Source organism: Felis catus, chromosome B3, assembly GCF_018350175.1.
Source record: "Felis catus isolate Fca126 chromosome B3, F.catus_Fca126_mat1.0, whole genome shotgun sequence".
Classification (NCBI taxonomy): Eukaryota; Metazoa; Chordata; class Mammalia; order Carnivora; family Felidae; genus Felis; species Felis catus.
This window is the reverse complement of record NC_058373.1, coordinates 120,393,571-120,411,968: the sequence shown is the minus strand read 5'-3', so window position 1 is coordinate 120,411,968 and position 18,398 is coordinate 120,393,571. Positions and strand designations below refer to the sequence as shown.

Sequence of the window (18,398 nt, the reverse complement as noted above, 5' to 3'; positions counted from 1 at the left end):
AACAGCACAAAAACCGTGCTGAAACACCAAGGAAACTCTTGGGCACCATGTTTATGCGAGCTGAGCTGATCTCACAGCATCCAGAGAACCAGCCCACTCCGGGAGCCCCCCGGGCCCACCCATGCTGCCACATCCTCAAACAAAGCTTGGGACCCAGCTCTCAGCAAAGCAAGCTCCCACATACTCACATTCTCAGGAGTTTCTCTGTTTGCTTTCTGCCTCCGGAGATCTGCCCTAATGAATGCTGAGGTCAAGGGATTGAAAAAGAACAACAGAGACACAAGAGTTATTAAGGAGACCAATGGTCAAGTTCACCCAAGAAAGGGAGCCCTCATTTTCCTAAGGGTCACCTACTTCAGATATTCCAGGGAAATGGGGGTTCCACCTGCCAACTTGATAAAGCCTGGGGATCACTGATGTCCCTGACAGGCAGAAGCCAATGATGAAATTGGCCTTCATTTATAGATCACTAATATTTGCCAGGGAGTTTGCACACATTGCTCTAATCTTCACAACAACCCCCATTTTATAGATTAGGAAAGTGAGCCTTCCAGAAGCTCATCCACTTGCCCACGGTCAAACAGCTATGGAGGTCAGTGTCATAGTCTGGGATGCAAACAAGGGTCTTTTGGTACCAAAACCCAGGCTCATTCCACTAAAAACAGGCCTCTCAAACACATTTCCTAACAAGCCTTCCCTTCTGCCCCTTTGCATGTGTATCCCCCAATCTGTATGATCAGTCAAAACACTGAGGTCTCAAATTGCCAACAGCCTAAGCCCATGAGCAGCCTGAGCATTATCCTGTTCTGAGGCCCCAACTCACCAGTGAGGACTGCTCCAAGGGTGAGGAACACACACAGAAAGATGTTCCCGGGCATGGTTCCATAGTTGTCAATAATTTGACCCTGGGAGATGGTGAAGATGATCCCGAATACCTGGAAAGGCACCAAGAAGACTGGAAACAAGGGCCCAGCCAACTAGCCCACAGAAGAACTGAGCCGCCATGATGCAATGCCTGTGCCAGCCAAGTCAGGTAGGGAACAAAGAGCCACTGCTTTAGGGCCACCACCAAATAAGAGCCCTACCTGGGCAGACACGTTAAGGAGGCCAGACGACATGCCTTCTGATTCTGGGTATGTCAGTTCCACAGCAAACTCAAATCCCAGGGGGAGGTAGCCCGTCATGAAGAAGCTGAAGGCCGATCACAGAAACAAGGTGATGGAGAACTTCAAGAACAAGGAGGATAAGGAGCCCACCTCCTCCCTTAGAACTCCTTTTCCTGTTTCGTTTCTTGCCATCAAGACTTTCCAGGCCTTTGAACAATCAGGCCATCCCCCAGGTGGTCATACCAAGGAAAGAGATACCCCTGCAGGTCAGGAAGAAGTTCATATGTAGGCTTCATGCTCCTGAGGCTCCTGGAGTCCCCTGCGTCCTCTAGTTCCAGCCATCAGTTAAAGACAAGATCAATGTTTACAGAAGGGATGGGGATGCCTGCAGCGTTCAGCCCTCAGCTGAGAAATTCTGTGTCACAGGTCCATAAGCCCTGTGCTGGGAGTGGGAAGTCCCTGGACACTGAACAGCATCTCCATGGCTCTTGAGACCTAGAAGGAGGAGCTCAGAATCCTCCTTTATCCCTCTGGAGAGTCGCCTGCTGAGAAAGACTGGGTGTCTGTCTCTGTCACCATCTCTCTCTCTCTCTCTCTCTCTCTCTCTCTCTCACGCACACACACACACACACACACACACACACACACACGAAAATATCTGGGATGTGAGGCTAAGCAGAGATCCCTGTGGAAGGTGTGCTGTTTCCTAGGCTTCCTCATATAACAGGTCCGGAAAATTCCAATTCTAATTTCTTACTCCTGCACCACACTTCATGCTGCTTTCACATCTATTTCTCTCTCGCTCCTTGCAACAACTCTACAAGACAGACCACTCTCATCTTCTTTTAAAGATGCAGAAACTGAGGCTCAGAGCAGTTCAGTGATGTACCTGTCGTCAGTCAGCGGCAGAATTGAGACAAGGACCCGGGCTTTCTGATCCCTAGCCCTGTGTACTTTCTATGACTCCACATTGTCCCAGGCAGAGCTAAAAGAGACTTCGAACATTTCCTAGCCTCTGTGAGGTCTGTGAAGGACAAACTCCATCCCAATAGCATGGAAGCCCTATTAGACAGCCTTTTGCAGCACTACACATAAACAAGGCCTCTGGGCAAGATTTCCACATCTCCAGAGGTCAATGAGAAGTCAGCAAAGAGATCAGTGTTGCTTCCAGGATGTTGACAGCTCTAGGAGCCATGGGATGCTGCTTCCCAGTTAAACAGTTTAGAGGTGAAACTTACCCCATTGTGCCGGCAGTGATGAACACGACCCACAGGTGTCCCAGGTTCAAGGTCAATGTGTACACCACCATGCCAACCACAGTCATGATGTAGACCACCAGGGTTGTCTCCCTACAAGCAGAGGCAAAGAAATGGAGTCATACACTTCTGACCTTAACAGGATCATTCATTCATTCATTTACTCATTGTACAAGTAGCAACTGGGGACCTGCTGTGTGTCAAGCCCTCTGCTGTGTGCTGGGACATCTGCTCAAGCAGAACTTTCTGTCCATGAGGTTGATGGGCACTGAACCGGTGATCACACAAATAGTCACTTAATTACACCATGGCCACTGCTTCAAAGGGTAAGACCAGAAGAGTATGAAGCCACCTTGCTGCATGTGTGTTCTCCGCCTGCAGAACCCGCTCAACAAGATCAAGCTGCCCCACAAGCAAGAAGGACACAACCCTTTCCTTTCCTCATCCTTCACCAAAACTACGGAACAAACATCAGCGGTGGTCAGGCAGCAGTGGCGTGCAGCACTATCCCCAGAAGCTACCCAACTCCGCTTATCCGCTTTGCCCCAAGACCCCACCACAATGCTGGGCAGCGATCTGCCGTTTAGAGTCTGTCTGTCGTCTCGAAGTTCTTCCTGTTGCCACTCGCTTGTCTGAACTAAGTGCTTGTCTCCAAAGTCAGAGGGAGAAAGCTCTGCCCACTCCCCATTTCCCTTTGTCAGTCCCCCCAGAAGGACCATTGGCAACCTGCCGCTGCTTCTTTGGGGCTCACCCTGCTTGTGTCCCTCCCACACTTTTTCTCCCATGATGCCCACTCACGACTCTAGCAGCCCTGACTCCTGCAGCTGGCCCCGCGTTCCTCTCCCTGTCCTGCTTCTGCACATCCCTCTGCCTCCTGCCACGAAAATGAGGACTCAAGACAATAAAAGCTTAGAGCCTTCACTCGTCTCCCCTGAAGCCGGAAACACGGTGGGGATGCCAGCAGATGTGTGCTACAGTCATACCAAACTAATGCTGCATTTATTGGGTGCCAGGAATTCTGCTCAGCACTTCACCTGCATTTATTATCTCACTCAAGCCTTACAGAAGCCCTGCAGGAAATGTAGGACTATCCCTAATTTTACAAATAAGGACACTGACGCTCCGACCAGTTAAGTTACTTATTCGAAGTCACCCCCTGAGTAAATGCAGAGCTGGCCATTTGGACCCAGCCCTTGGATTTGAAACCTATGCCCTCTCTACTGAAAGAAACTATTACGCAAATACACTCGAATACACCACAGGGTTACCTCTTGGGAAAACCTCAAGGCCAAAGGGTGCAAAGGACACCCCTCCTACTTGGGGCTTCAAAGCACCCACCGAGGGGGCGCCTGGGTGGCTCAGTTGGTTAAGCGTCTGACTTTGGCTCAGGTCGTGATCTCGCAATTTGTGGGTTCAAGCCCCACATCAGGCTCTGTGCTGACAGCTTGCTCAGAGCCTGGAGGCTGCTCCAGATTCTGTCTCCCTTTCTCTCTGCCCCTCCCCCACTCACACTGTCTCCGTCTCTCAGAAATAAATAAACATTAAAAAAAAAAAAAAAAGCGGGGCACCTGGATGGCTCAGTCGGTTGAGCGTCCGACTTCAGCTCAGGTCACCATCTCACGGTCCGTGAGTTCGAGCCCCGCATTGAGCTCTGGGCTGATGGCTCAGAGCCTGGAGCCTGCTTCCAATTCTGTGTCTCCCTCTCTCTCTGCCCCTCCCCCATTCATGCTCTGTCTCTCTCGGTCTCAAAACTAAATAAACGTTAAAAAAAAAAAAAAAAAGGCAGCCGCTGAGGACAGAGGAGCTGCCTCGTCCTCCACCCTGCACCCTCATCTAGTCCCCCCCCACTCCCCACCCCGCACAAAGCAACTTCATGGATACCAGTTTAGCTCCTCTTCTGCCATATTTGCTTAACCATAGCTTCGTTTTAAAGCACTGACCCCTTTAGAAAACTTGTATGTAGTCCCAGCCTGAAATAAAGGGATCTGACCACCCAATTTCCAGCCTCCAAACCAAATGGGACAAATCCGGGCGCCTCAGGGAGAAGAGAACTGGCACCAAAAGGAGCAGGTCACAGAGCTCTCATCCCTTCTCTGCCCGGGTCGGAGCGCAGGGGGAGAATGTGTCCCACTGACTGCAGGAGTCAGACATCAGCGACCCTAGGCAAGGGTGGTGGCGTCTGCGCCCTGAAGTGTTCCCCCAGCCCTTCCACTGTATTTTCTAGTTCTTCTCAATCATCTGGCTGCCCACATTCCAGCCCAGCTGACGCTCCACTCCCTCCCCTCTCCTGCCACAGAGCAAGCCCTGGATAAAGGGACACTGCTGTTCGCCGGTTCGCGGGAGGCCAGACCTCACTGCTCTCATGTCTGGTCGAAGCAAGCAATTGACAGATGGCAGAGACGAGGTGGCGGCCAAGCTCCACCAGCAGTCATTAAGCCAAGCCAGGCTCCACGTCGTGTCCAGCCAGGCGGCCACATCCCCAAGGATGGCCTCAACTGGCCTTTGTGTAGGGCAGCCAGAGTGAGACCTGGTCTGACCAGAGCCTCACAGAAGCGGGTTTGTGTGGCAGAGAACAGGTCTGCCACCGTCTGTCGCCTCCAGGCACTGGGGACTTTGGAGGCCTCAACACAGCAGCCGCCCTGCCCCAGTGCAGGACAACCCTGGCAGCTAAGCAGCCGACCAGCACCCAGTGGGTGCAGAGCACTGGACAGAAGCACCAAGAAGGGAAGGATGTTGGGTCTCCTGTTCTCCACAGCCTTTTCTCCAAGCCGGGCTGTGGCACTGAGGCACCAGGGTGGGCTGCTTTTTACAAATGCAGATTCCCCTACTGAATTAGCATCCATGAGGGCGGGGCCCAGGAATCTATTTTTAATAAGTGTCCTGGATTAGCCTGGCATACACTAAAATCTTAGAAACACTGTTCTGGGCTCCTGGAAACACACTGGGCATTCAGGCCCAAAGCACATCACAGAATTTACCAAGGAGGTATAAGCAATCGCAAGATGATACAGTGTAAATCAGAGGAAGCTCAGATGCCCTGCTTTACCCCCTGGGATCCGCCAGGGAGCCAAGGGAATGGGCAGTGGCACCACCTCCTCGTCATCGCTCTTTGGGGCTTCCATAAACTTTCTAGCTGCTGGCATCTTTCCACGTTCCTTTTCATTTCTCCCTCATCTGCCCCTTTTGCAAACCACACGGAGGGATAGGGAAAAGTACCGTGCGAGGCCTCATGTCCATCTCTAACCTTGCCAAGATCCCCATGGAATGGGGACTGTTTCCCTCATTTTATAAATGAGGAAACTGAGGCTCAGAGAAGATAAATGTGAACCACTTGACCACTGAGCCCCCCCGGTTGCTGCACCCAAACCTTTGGAGCCATGTGGCTGATGAATATGTCATTTCGAAACACGGGCCCCCAATTCTCAGTCCAAGAGGAGGTCACTTACTTGTAGGTTTTGGACCTATCCAGCCAGATGCCTGAGATCACAGCCCCAAGCATTCCTGCAATGACGATGGTCAGGCCGATTCTTCCAGCATTCACTTCTTCCCCCTGGGAAAACCACAGCCCCAACAATCACCCAGCAATGGGATGAGACATCAGACAGAGCCCAGTCACCATGAGGTGAAGGGGCAAGGGCAAGCAACTCTCTCAGCAGGGTGAGATGGCCTTTAAGAAGCTGCCGGTGGGGAGAGAATCCCAGAATAGTTGCTCCTTCCAACCGAATATAACCCTGCATGTGTGTGCATGATCCTGGATGCTGAGGTGAACCAAACTGTCCTTACACCTACTTTGCAGCAGATTTTTAACCATTTAATCCTTTTATCTTATTTATCATTATTCCCATTTCACAGATGGGGAAACTAAAATACATATATATTCAAATATTCCACACTTAGTTTTTTTGAGCTCTCAGTGCCAAAAGGAATAGGAAGATAGCGGTTATATAATCTCATTTACTTCTGAAAATTCCCACCATAAGGTTAGGAATCAATATTCCCCGCTTTACAGATGGAAAAAACCCAGGCACAGTGAGATTCACCTACTTAGTCCAAGGTCATGAGACATTTATTAAGTGCAGAGCTAGGATCTGAGTTCAGACCTGTCAGACCCCAAAACAGGAACACTTTAGCCACAGTGGCCTCCCCCGTCTGCAAGTGTGAGACCTTTGTCCTTTCAAAAGAGGGCTGGACTCTAGGACACTCAGTATCCCATTCCCAGGATCCAGCCCTTGCTGGTTCTGGCAACATTTAGGAAATGCTTTCAGATGAGCAACTCCCAATTTTACAAATTAAATATTTCATATGTGATCTATATGTATGTATGTTTACCTACTATATTGCCAGGCACCATGCCATGTGCTTTACATACATATAATAGATATGAATGTATATATGAACACACACACACACACACACACACACACACACACGCGCGGTATTATTTACTTTCTAATCCTACAAATACTCTTTCAATAAGCGATTATGTTTCTTTTGTAGAGAGGAGAACGAGAGCTCAGAGAGGCTAACCAGCTTGTCACACAATTTAGTGCCACCAGAGCTAGGGAAGAGACCCAGGGCTGTCTCTCTCCAAATCCCATAAGCATACCACCGTACCCTGCTGCCTGGAACTGGGGGAAACTAGGGTTAACCACTGCCCCAGCTCCTGCTGAGCCGGACAGAAATCTCACTCTCTACAGATCCAGCATACTGAGGGAACTCCCTTACCGGGTAGTGCAAGATCACCATGCGATTCAGCAGAGTTGACAAGGCATAAAAAGCACCAGCATTCAGACCTGAAAGAGGGAGGGAGAAACAACATTAGGGACAGCCTTCCGCCGGGGCCGGGGCTAACTTCTCCCTCCAGCAGTTAAGGAGGTCAGAAATTCTTATCCCTGTTGCCTTTGTGACTGGTATCCTCCGAAAGTATAGGGCTACTCTGCAGTTTCTGTCAAAGAAATACTCCAAAGCAACCAAAAGTAACCATTTAGACCATTTCTTAGCCACACGCCACTGCCCTCGGATCCTTTTAACCCTGGCCTGGAGACACAGGCTCTAGAAAGCATTACTCCCAAGCCAGAGCAGAATACATTCCTCTTAAGCACTGACCTATTGACCTGTGGGATCATCAGAACCACTGGACATCTTCATCTCTCTTGATGACCTGTCCCGTCTCCAGATTGCTCCAGACCTTTGATCCCTGACGCCACTCTTTCCGCAGGTGCTTTCTCTTTCCCCATTCCTCCTTCAACTTTCTTCTTGGATTCAACGTCACACTAAATCTTATGTTTGAAACCAGAAAGGACCCTACAGAGCACTTAGCTGACTCTCCTAATTCATCGATTCACCCAACAAATAAATGAAGCACCTGGAATATAATGTAAGAATCCGTGTCCTTGAAGCATGAGGCCGTTTGTCCAAATCTATACGATGAGTTAGCAGCTAAGAAGCGACTGGAACTGACCCAAAGGAGAAAGGGCCTCCTGCCCTCCCTTCATAATAACAACAATGGCGGTGATGATGACGGTGACGATGACGGTGAGGAGGACGGTGAGGATGGTGATGGGAGGAGGAGAAGGATGGTGAGGAGACAGTGAGGAGGAGAATGGCAGGAGGACACCATTCTCAATACCTTACAATCCTCATGCCAAGGTAGGTAATGTTCTCATCCCCATTTTATAGATGAGAAAAATGCACACAGAGTTTCAAAACAAATACGGAAATCACTTTATAATACCCACCAGGAATCTTTTTAATTGTAACTACTTCTGAGGCTCACAAGACTCTCACACTTAACATAAGATACACTTAGAAGAGTGGAAGTAACAGGACACGGCTCATGGGGAGGGGGCAGCCTCAGGAGGTTCCTCTTCAATGGAACCAGTCTATAGAACACCAGACCATGGAGCCGTCCGTAATCATACCTTCTAGGGCCCCACAGAGGACAGGCCAGTGGCAAGAGTCACCATGCTCAGAGTGGCACAAAGGAGGCCTCCGATCAAATATGAAAAGGTCCCCCACTCCAGATAGTCATTTTTAAAATTTTTATTTAAATCCAACTTAATATATAGTGTAATAATGGTTTCGGGAGTACCAGATGGTCATTTTTATCACAGGAGGTCATTTTTATCATACGCGATGTTGCCTAAATGTAGTTGACTGACTCCCTTTATCAGGTTCCCAGAGGAAGGAGACACAAAGTTAAGTGAAGGTCAAATTCGCATGCAAAATGAGAAAGGGAGTTTGTCTGCCATTCCCACACTCACACAGGTAGTAAGAGGAGAGGCGGGGCTAGATGTGAACCAGACTCTCTGGCTCCAGGGTCACCAGTCTTAATCATTCTACTTTCCATCCTCACAAAACTGGTTGTCAAAGATTTCCCCAGCTCTGGTTACTGACAACTTCATGTCCCAGCGGGTCCCTGCAGGTTACCTGAGGAACACTGCAAGGTTCGGCTCAGTGCCACCTCCTGAGCGGTACAGACCCACAGTGAGCTAGAGAATCCAGAAGTGTCACCAAATGTCACTACAACTGCCAAGATGCTTGATTACGAGAACTCTGGGGCTCTTAGCAACTTCTAAACCCAAGCATACCTGCCTAACCTTTATGCCACACACATCCAGCCACTCGGAGATTCCATTCCTGAATCAAGGAGACACATTCCTGGAAAGAAGGGTGGGGTGGGGTGTGGGCAGGGAGAAGGATGAAAATGCCCCCTTCCTGCCCGTCACACTTCTCTCAGCCCCTGGTCCCAGTCTAATACAGTAACGGGCAAGGGGACACTCCTAGCCACGCTCAGCTTCAGTGGTCATCTGCTCTCAGTATGGGGTCCAACTGGGATGCACAAGGCCAGTAGAATCCATAGGAAACAGAGGGAAATGATCCAAGAGGACTGGGAGCCAACCTCCAACCCCAAACACCATCACTTTTGTGACCCTGAGAAAGGCAGAGACATACAGTCCCAAGTAGGCTGACCCACGCTATTAAAGCTGAGGGGTTTCTCTCTCTGGGGCTCAATGGTTTAGAGGAATCTGTCCCAGAGTGTAGTCCGTGGTCTATCAGCACCACCTGGAAGCTTGTTAGAAATGCAAATTCCTGACCCCACCCCAGACCCACTGCTGTAGAAACTCTGTGAGTGGTGCTGGGAAATCTGTATTTGAACAAACCCCCCAGGTAATTCTGATAATGCTCAAGTTTCAGACCCAGTGGCTCAGCCAGACTAGTGGGATCTACCAACAGCCATCCCCCACTATCCCCCAGGCTGGAGACTGAATCAGGGCTAAAGCTAGGAAGAGGTCAAGGGGAGAGGAGCAGGAGTTCACCCTGGAAGGCTGCTGCCATTCTTTCCAACCGTTTCTACAGTCCAACGCTAGAGGAATTAGGAGTTTTTGCACAGTTTCTGAATCAATCTTTAATCTAGGTGTCCCTCCCCATATTGTCAGAGGTTGCCAGACACAGTTAAACAGCACAAGTTCAAACCAAGGGGTTCGACGTCCACATTGAAGGGCAGGAATGAAACGCATGCTCTGCCCTCAGTGTGAATTTCCTTTGTACGAATAAAGGTTCCTGAGTGATATTCAGGTCTGATTATCCACAGCAAGGTAAGTCTGTCAGATCAGGGCCACACTCTCTTCCCTGAAAGGCCAGGTCATGGCTGGTATCAGTCACCTGGGAGAAGTCCCTGTCACTGAGGAGGTGGGATTTAGGAAGGAGGAAAGGATGTGTCATCACTTTCTCTTCTTTGTCAAACTGTTTTTCAAACTGTGGTCCAGAGACCACTGGCATTAGAAGGCTTTAGAGTTTAAAAATGCACATTCCTAGACTCTACCCTGAATCTACTAAATCTGATCCTCCTGGAATGGAGCTAGGAATCTGCAATTTTAAAATAACAACAACAACAACAACAAAAACAAACAAACAAACAAACAAACCTGGGCATTTCTTAGACTCACTAGAGTTCAGGAATAAATGGCCTTGGGAATACAGAAGATCAAAGACCAGGCCCATGCTCCCAGGTGCTGGGGTTAACATGGTGGCAGCTGGGATGGGAAGGGGCTTCGTGACCATGAGAATGACCCATAACACACCTACTTTAGAGGTCCTCAACCCTGCTGCAAATGAGAATCACCTGGAATGCTTTTTAAGAGCAAATTCCCAGGCCCTCACCCAGACTTTCGGGAGTCTGAATGTCCAGAAGAAAGGCAAGGAAATCTAGGCACACACTCAAACAAACACCCCAGGGGATTCTATCATCAGGCAAGCTTGGGAAACACTGATCCCAGATCCTATCTCTAGGTTCTGGATATTGTGTGTTCATTCCCCTTCGGTCCTTCCTTAACTTGTAGTAAACCCTCATTTTAAAGGGCCAGCCTGACCTCACCAAAGCTCCAGGGAATCATGAGAAGGCTATTATTCCCACTCTTAAGCAGGATCTTAGTGGGGGCCATAAAGCACCTATGGAGGCGGGGACAGTGGTAAAGCCCTTGAGAGCCCCAAGGGAAGGTGTCTTTGAAGCTCTGAGTTTGGGTGCCCAACACTGAAAGATTATTCAGAAGCATGGCTGAAGGCAAGGCTGGGAGATAACATGGAAAAGTAGTCCCTTTGAGGACATTCTCTAGAAGAGGAGCCTTTTCAACAACTTTTTTCAGCATGGCAGTTGTTACGCCATTGATGATGATAAGACAGCAGGGGAGGCCATGTGAAAGCAAGGCCTAGGGACCCTAGGAGAAGGTAGCCAAAGAAAGGTTCTTTTCTTCACTCCCACCACACCCTCTGTTGATACACATCTGAAGACCCACCCTGACCCCAGACTATGGCAGATCTGTGGAAAATCTGGTTCCAGCCCTGCATCTTCCTGCATTGCCAACCTTGGAGAAGGGATTTCTCCCCTTTACTAGAGGAGGACACGGTCTCTTATTCCTGTGATATTTCAGCAACATCAAACACGACCCCATCTCTGCTTCCCTCCCCTCTAAGTTGGGCTGCCAGATTTAGAAAAAACAAAAACAAGGGTGCCTGAGTGGTTCAGTTGGTTGAGCATCTGTCTGCCTCTTGATTTCAGCTCAGGTCATATCTTGTGGTTCCTGGGATCAAGCCCACAGTCGGGCTCTGCACTGGAGCCAGCTTGGGATTCCCTCTCTCTGCCCCTCCCCTGCTTGCACTCTTTCTCTCTCAAAACAAATTAACATTTAAAAAAACACAATACATCCAAATACATTTGAATTTCAGATAACAATTTTTTTAGCATAAATATGTCCCAAATACTGAATGAGACCTGTTTATCTTTATGCTGAAAAGAATGTGCTGTTTATCTGAAATTCAAATTTAGCCGGATAGCCTTTATGTTATCTCTCAAACCTCCCTCTAAGGGTCTAACCAGAGGCCTACAGGAAAAAGCCCCTGGAATTCCTCCAAAGCCTTCACTGGGTCTGCTCTGGGCAGCTGACTCAGCAGCTTGGAGAGGCATTTGGAAAACCACTATGAAGACAATACTGGACATCCCGCCATCTACACAGGAGCTACTCCCTACTTGGTGAAATCCAGTTCAGACCAATGAAAGTATGTAGGACATCAACAAATTTACCAACACAACAGCAGTATGGATTCATGCAGCGTCTATTTGCAATTGCTTTAAAAGCTTTCATTTCCACTCCTATGGGAAGCAAATTTGATTCCTATTTTCCAAGAGGAGGATAACTAGAGAGACAAAGGATGGGCACAGGATGGGTGAAGGAGGTACTCTCAGTAATTGGCAGAGCTGACATCAAAACTCAGACTCCTCATTCCTTATGTGCCAACTCTAAACTCACCATTCCAGCACCTGAGGCTCTTACTCTAAGATATGTCCACCCACGTCCAGCAAATGTGCCCATGAAATGCTATCATCTGCTCAATTCTAGCTGCATGCTCTTAAGTGCATATAATTCAGAGAACAGAACATCAAATGTACAGTATAAAAAGTATGAACCATCTTCTTCTTCAAAGCCCAACCTGAAACTGCAAGAAGGATGGGGGGAATTCTGGAGGGCTTCAAAGCATCTAGTTGAACTTATAGAGGGTTTTGTTTTGTTTTGTTCATAATTTGGAGCACTGATTTAATTTGGAAGAGCACAGAGATTCTTGGGTGGCTTCAGTGCCCAACACTGCCTTTACATGACCTATAAACCTCAGACAGATACACTACGGCCAACACCCCGTCACTTCCAAATCCCAAAGATGGCTGGTCAATGTAAGTTGGTCCTGCTTCAAAAACCCCAGAACTCTAGATCTGCAACTTAGAAGAAGACAACCCCCTGGCAACTGGTCTGGAGAACTGAATCTGAGGAAGGACATACTCCCCTAGTTAGACCCAAAGACCACTCAGGCAAGTGGGACTAAAAGAACTCTGGCTCTGTTTCTAAGATGCTCCTTTCTGCATGGGGAGGCAAAATGGCATGGTGGTTACAAAAATGGGCTTTGGTGTCAGACAGACAGAAATTTAAATCCCAGCTCTGTTGCAGGGCGCCTCGTGGCTCAGTCGGTGGAGCATCCAACTTTGGCTCAGGTCCTGATCTCACGCTTCATGAGTTTGAGTCCTAAATTGGGCTTCCTGCTGTCAACACAGCCCACTGCAGATTCTCTGTCCCTCTCTCTCTCTGACCCTCCCCTGCTCATGCGCTCTCTCTCTAAAATAAACATTAAAAAAAAAAAAAAACACAAAACCCCAAGCTCTGTTGCTTGCTAGCTGTCCATTTGTGGGCAAAGAACTAAATAGAGCCTCAGTTTCCTCGTGTATAAAAATGCAATGGACTTAAGAACCTATGTCATGGGTTTGTTTTGAAGATAAAATGTGATAATCCATGTAAAGCACTTAACACGGTGCCTTGACACACAATAATAGCTCAATAAAATCTTTTCCAAATCTGTGATTAAGCCTAAGAATCATTTCCTTGTTGGCCAAGAGCCTTGCTGCCAAGTCCAATTATCTACATGGAAAAAAGGCTTGCAGTTTCTGACTATAATGAATGGGCATATATGCAAACATCCAGATTAGTTTCACTCCCTCTCACTGGAATAACCCTAGGCCTTTGATTCAAAAAGTTAATAAATTCTATGGATACACCATGGAATCAAATGCTCCCAAAGACTCAGAAATGAATTGGGTTTTTTGGGCTAGCATGATCTCAATTTCCATGACAATTTACTCCCACCCTTTCTCTCCTAGCCTCCTGGGACTCCCAATAAGCATATGTTGGTTTGCTTGATGGTTTCCCACAGGTCTCAGGGTCTCTGCTCATTTTTCCTTATTCTTCCTTCCTTCTGTTCCTCAAACAGGATAATTTCATTTGATCTATCTTCAAGTTCACTGATTTTTTTTTTTCTGCTGCCAGCTCAAATCTGATTTTGAGCTCTCCAGTGAATATTTCATTTTAGTTAGTATATTCTCAATTCCAGAATTTCTATGTGGTTCCTTTTTGCCCCTGTCTTTATTTATATTTTTACTTACTAAGACACTATTCTCTACTTTTCTTTCATTCTTTAGGCATGGTTTCCTTTAGTTCTTTGAGTGTATTTATACTGTTGATTTACAATCTTTATTATGTTCAACATCTGGGCTTCCTCAGGAACAGTTTCTTTTCACTGTTTTTTTCCTTTTCCCTTTTGTGTATGGGCCATACTCGTATGTCTCACAATCTTTAGGTGAAGCCGGACTTTTTAAATACCATATCAACTCTGGAAATGAGATTCTCCTCCCTCGCCAGGATCTGTTGCTGCTGTTTGTTTAGTGATTTTCCTGGACTAATTTTGTAAAGTTTGTATTCTTTGTCACGTGCAGCCACTGAAGTTTCTGCTCCACCAATTTAGTGGTGAGCTAATGTTTAGACAGAGATTTCTTTAAATGCCTTAAACTAATTAGTCTCCACCTTTGCCCAGGACATCCCCTGTGTGGGGGCTGGGCTCTCCTTCCAGGCTCCAGCAGGCACGTGACAACTCTGCCTTAGCCTTCACTTCCTCCTCGCGTAGAGCCTCAAGGTGGGCCAGAGGTGAGAGTTTAGGGCTTTCTCAGATCTTCCCTGGGCAGGTGCATGTGGACTTCTAGATTCCTAACAATATGTCAGAGGTTTCCAAAGCCCCTCTGGACGTCTCAGTCTCTAGATTTTCCTTGCAAGATTTTTGGCCAGCCTCCTGTTTACCCCCAACTGGTATTATTCCCTTAGGCAGCTATGATGTTAAACAGGGATTGTTTTCAACAAATGCCCTGGAAATAGCACTTTTCCCACAGAGCAAGCTCTGAGTCAGGTTAAATAAAGGCAAGTCCTCTGAATGGGGTTCTTCTAAGGAACTGTCAGATATCAAATAATCACCTAGGGATGGGGCTTTTGGGAGAGCTCCAAAATTGTTTTTGCCCCATCCGGTGGTTGTGAGGCTGCTGGTTCTAAGTTCTCACAACTACCACGGCTGCGAGGTTGCTGGTTGTCAAGGCTACCACAGAGGCTGGGAGAGGCGGATTGGAATAGGGCAACTTAAAACACAAAGCTCACTGTTCTTACCATTATTCAGCCATTTTTTCTTAAATAAATGTCCCTTGGGCTGTTGCAAGCCTTTGTTTCAGAGTTCTGAAAATTTGATTTTGACAATGTTGGCCGGTTGTACTCTTTGCTTTATGATAGAACAGATTATCCAAGGTCCTCACTCCACCATTCCAGACGTGCCTCCCTATCTATTTCCTGTGTGATCATTTAACCCAATAGATGAGTGTCCAGAAGTTTAAAACCACTCTGCCAAATTAAAGACCATATAAGCAAACAGCCATGCAAGAGGGAAAGAGGAGGAGTTGCTTTGCTCCCCTGCCTCTAGAATGAGATCATTGCCCAGTTATCACCACCATCATCATTCTCTTCCATAGGAAATATTTATGAAGCACTCATCTGCCTCAGAATCCCAAGGGAGGCCCCAAAAACCCTGTTATCAGATGCAATAAGGTTTATGGTCATCAAAGGTCAACACACTTGAGATGTTTAACTCGAGGAAAAGCGAAAGTTCTTGGAACCATGGAATCCTCAGTAAGAAAGGGATCCCAAAGGTCATCTGGTTTTATTGTCCATCTATACAGCCTGATACTCTCTACAATATCCCCACTAAGTGACTGGTCCCATCTACACTTGAATACTTTCCAGTGATGGGCAACTCATATAACTTCTCTGGTTGGGCATCTTAAATATTGGAAATTTTGTCTTTATATTGTGGTTGAATGCAGAGACGTATTCAGAACTGAAAAGCTGGAGAGAATGAGAAATGGAGACCTGAGACCTTGAAGACCCATCTAGCACTTTTCTAGGTGAGAGGTCGCTTATTTTTTTTGTGAATGACTGAAAAACAGGTGTGTGCCTCTACTGGGGATGATACTACCTCTTACCTAGTGTCTCAGCAGATAAACACTTTAATTTAGATAAAGTGCATGATAAGCCTAACAGGAAACTCTGACACAATTCTAGAAATGGGTATAGGCATTAAGCATGTAGACTTTGCAGTTAGATAAAACTGTCTTTGCATCCTGACTCTGACAATCCGAAGCTGTGCGTTCTTGAGCTACTTACCTAATCTGTCTTGAGTTTCAGCTTTCTCATCTGTTAAATGGGGATGTGACGGGAGTCCAATAAAATCATACATGAAAGGTCCTGGCACATAGTAAATGCTCTTGTTGCTTTAAAATTCAAGGTTTGCGACCCATCAGAAAACGTAAGGTTATCGCCAACTGGGATTTCACCGAACATAAGTTATGTCAAACCAATCTCATTTCTTTTTTTCTTATGGTTACTAAGCATGTTACACACCTGTTGACTCTTGATTTTAATCAAACGAACTACTAGATTAAATGGCCAAATGGAGGCTGGACAGCCGTATAGCTGAATGGGTCTGTAAAGACCCTCTTTAATGGAATGCCACGAAGCTCCACCCTTGCCCCTGTCTGGTCCTCCATTCTTAGTAAAGGTTGGAAAGGAGCCACAGAAAACACCATGTTGGAAAGGCAAGCCGGGGCACCTGGGTGGCTCAGTCGGTTAAGCATCTGACTCTTGATTTTGGCTCAGGTCATGATCTCGCCATTTGTGAGATTGAACCCTGCGTCAGGCTCTGGGCCTACAGAACGGAGCCTGCTTGGGATTCTCTCTCTCTCCCTCTCTTTCTGCCTCTCAGTCTCTCAAAATAAATAAATAAACTTGAAAAAAAAAAAAAAAAGGAAAGCCAATACACCAGCATAAATGTGCAAATGTATCCTACCAAAAGCCAAGAAAGTAAAATGAAACAGGGACATTGTCTCGCATTCAGGTAAAAAAGGAGTCAGTGTTACAAGATGAAGGAGGGTTGGTTGAGGAGTAGTTCCTGTGGCAACATTCATGTATTCACTCATTCATTCTTCATTCACTCATTCACTCACTCAACAATTGTTAGAGTATCCCCACCAGGATGGCCACTGCTAAAGAACTATAAAGATGAAAAGCCATAAATCTCCACTCCTAGGGTGTTCACAGTCTAGTGGGAAGACAGACCTGGAAATGTTCTTTTTAATATTTTTTTATTATTTGAGAGACAGAGAGAGAGAAGTGAGGGAGAGGCAAAGGGGGAGGGGGGAGGGGAGAGAGAGAGAGATAGAGAGAATATCTTAAGCAGGTTTCATACTCAGCACAGAGCCCAATGCAGTGCTTGATCCCATGACCCTGGGATCGTGACCTGAGCCAAATCAAGAGTCAGACTCCCAACTGACAGACCCATCCAGGCCCCCCGGAAGTGTTTTGTTTTGTTTTTTTAATGTTGGGTGTTAAGATGTACCAGGAACAGCACAATAAAAGAGGTAAAGGTCACCTAATACTGCTTTATAGCAGTGATACTCAGGTGAGCGTTGGAGAATCAGCAGGCATTTTTGCCAGACAACCTGACGTGGGAAGGAATGGTTTTCTAGAAGAACTTTACAGAACAGGCAAAGGCCCTGAGGCACAGCTGACTCCCTTGGTTGAGCCAAAGCAATGACTTTACACACATTTGGGATTTGGAAAGAGTAAGACACACAGACACATCGGGCCTCTGGCCTTACATTCTCAGTTTAAGGACGTTCCTGGACACATGTGCACCTTACCGTAGGTAATGACAAGCAGCACAAAGTTGAGGTTTCTGAAGAGCCGGACAATGGAACTTAAGTACGAAGCATCGGGGGACGCCAAGGCGTAGCTCAGGGATTGGGCCCTGCTGGGGGGATGTTTAGGCTTCTCCTTGAATACTGAAAGGAAAGAAACAGAGAGATCACTGCAAATCCTTGTAGCCCCACCCCTGCAGAGACAACACATGGACAGGGGCTGGATCCCTCGTCTGAGAATCAGCTAAAACGCAAAAAGGCAATATTAAATCTTCCATTAAATCCTTCAGCCCCTACTCTCTTGAAGCTGTTTCTCACTGCCTGTGGCTGAGTGAGTGGTCCTTGGATGACTTTTTCTTTTTCTTAACGGCCTCTGGATGGTGCACTCGCTGGGCCTCCCAGGCAGTGTTCGAGGATCACGGAGTCGCCAAATAAGCAGCAAATAACACACTGCAGAGCGCTGAAAGTAACAGACTAGTAGCACACGGGTAGAAAGGAAGTGAGAGCTGAGGCTTTGGGATTAGTGAGCCCAGTGAATAGCTTAGCACCGCAGCCCCTCCTGGGGGGGACCGGACTGTGTTGCCCATGCTTAGCCCAGAGCCTGGCACACGGCAGCCAATAAATACTTGCTGAATAAGTGAAAAGATCTTCTTGTACTGAAAAAACCTCGAGTCCATTCCCAGTTTGTCGGAGTCTGAGTCTGATACGTGCCTCATGAAGAGGCAAGAGGATTAATACACATACCCCTGCAGGAGTGGTCACCGTGACAGGAAGGACTGGGGAGCGACAGTGGGGAAGTCATTCATTTTATGTTCGATCTTCAGCACAGCTGGTACAATCGATTTGACGGCCCTGATCGCTGTTCAGTTCTCTGGGGGCAGATAAGTTTAAGCAGCTGTTTGGCTAAATTGCCCACCCCCCAGTTGCACC

At 47.3% G+C, this 18,398-nt stretch overlaps 1 protein-coding gene across 6 annotated transcripts in view; it reads right to left on the bottom strand.

The window, feature by feature from the left end:
* The window catches only part of FLVCR2 (FLVCR heme transporter 2), a 57,947-nt gene that overhangs the window by 7,272 nt on the left and 32,277 nt on the right, over nucleotides 1–18,398 (bottom strand). For 5 of the 6 annotated variants that reach the window (XM_045060278.1, XM_019833323.2, XM_003987879.5 and 2 more), the window contains exons 3-9: nucleotides 17,472–17,612; nucleotides 7,088–7,155; nucleotides 5,809–5,912; nucleotides 2,345–2,455; nucleotides 1,086–1,191; nucleotides 824–935; nucleotides 189–244 (exon numbers count right to left, since the gene is read on the bottom strand). In XM_045060278.1, coding sequence (XP_044916213.1) covers nucleotides 189–244; nucleotides 824–935; nucleotides 1,086–1,191; nucleotides 2,345–2,455; nucleotides 5,809–5,912; nucleotides 7,088–7,155; nucleotides 17,472–17,612 — 698 coding nt within the window. The other variant, XM_045060279.1, reaches the window with a different exon arrangement.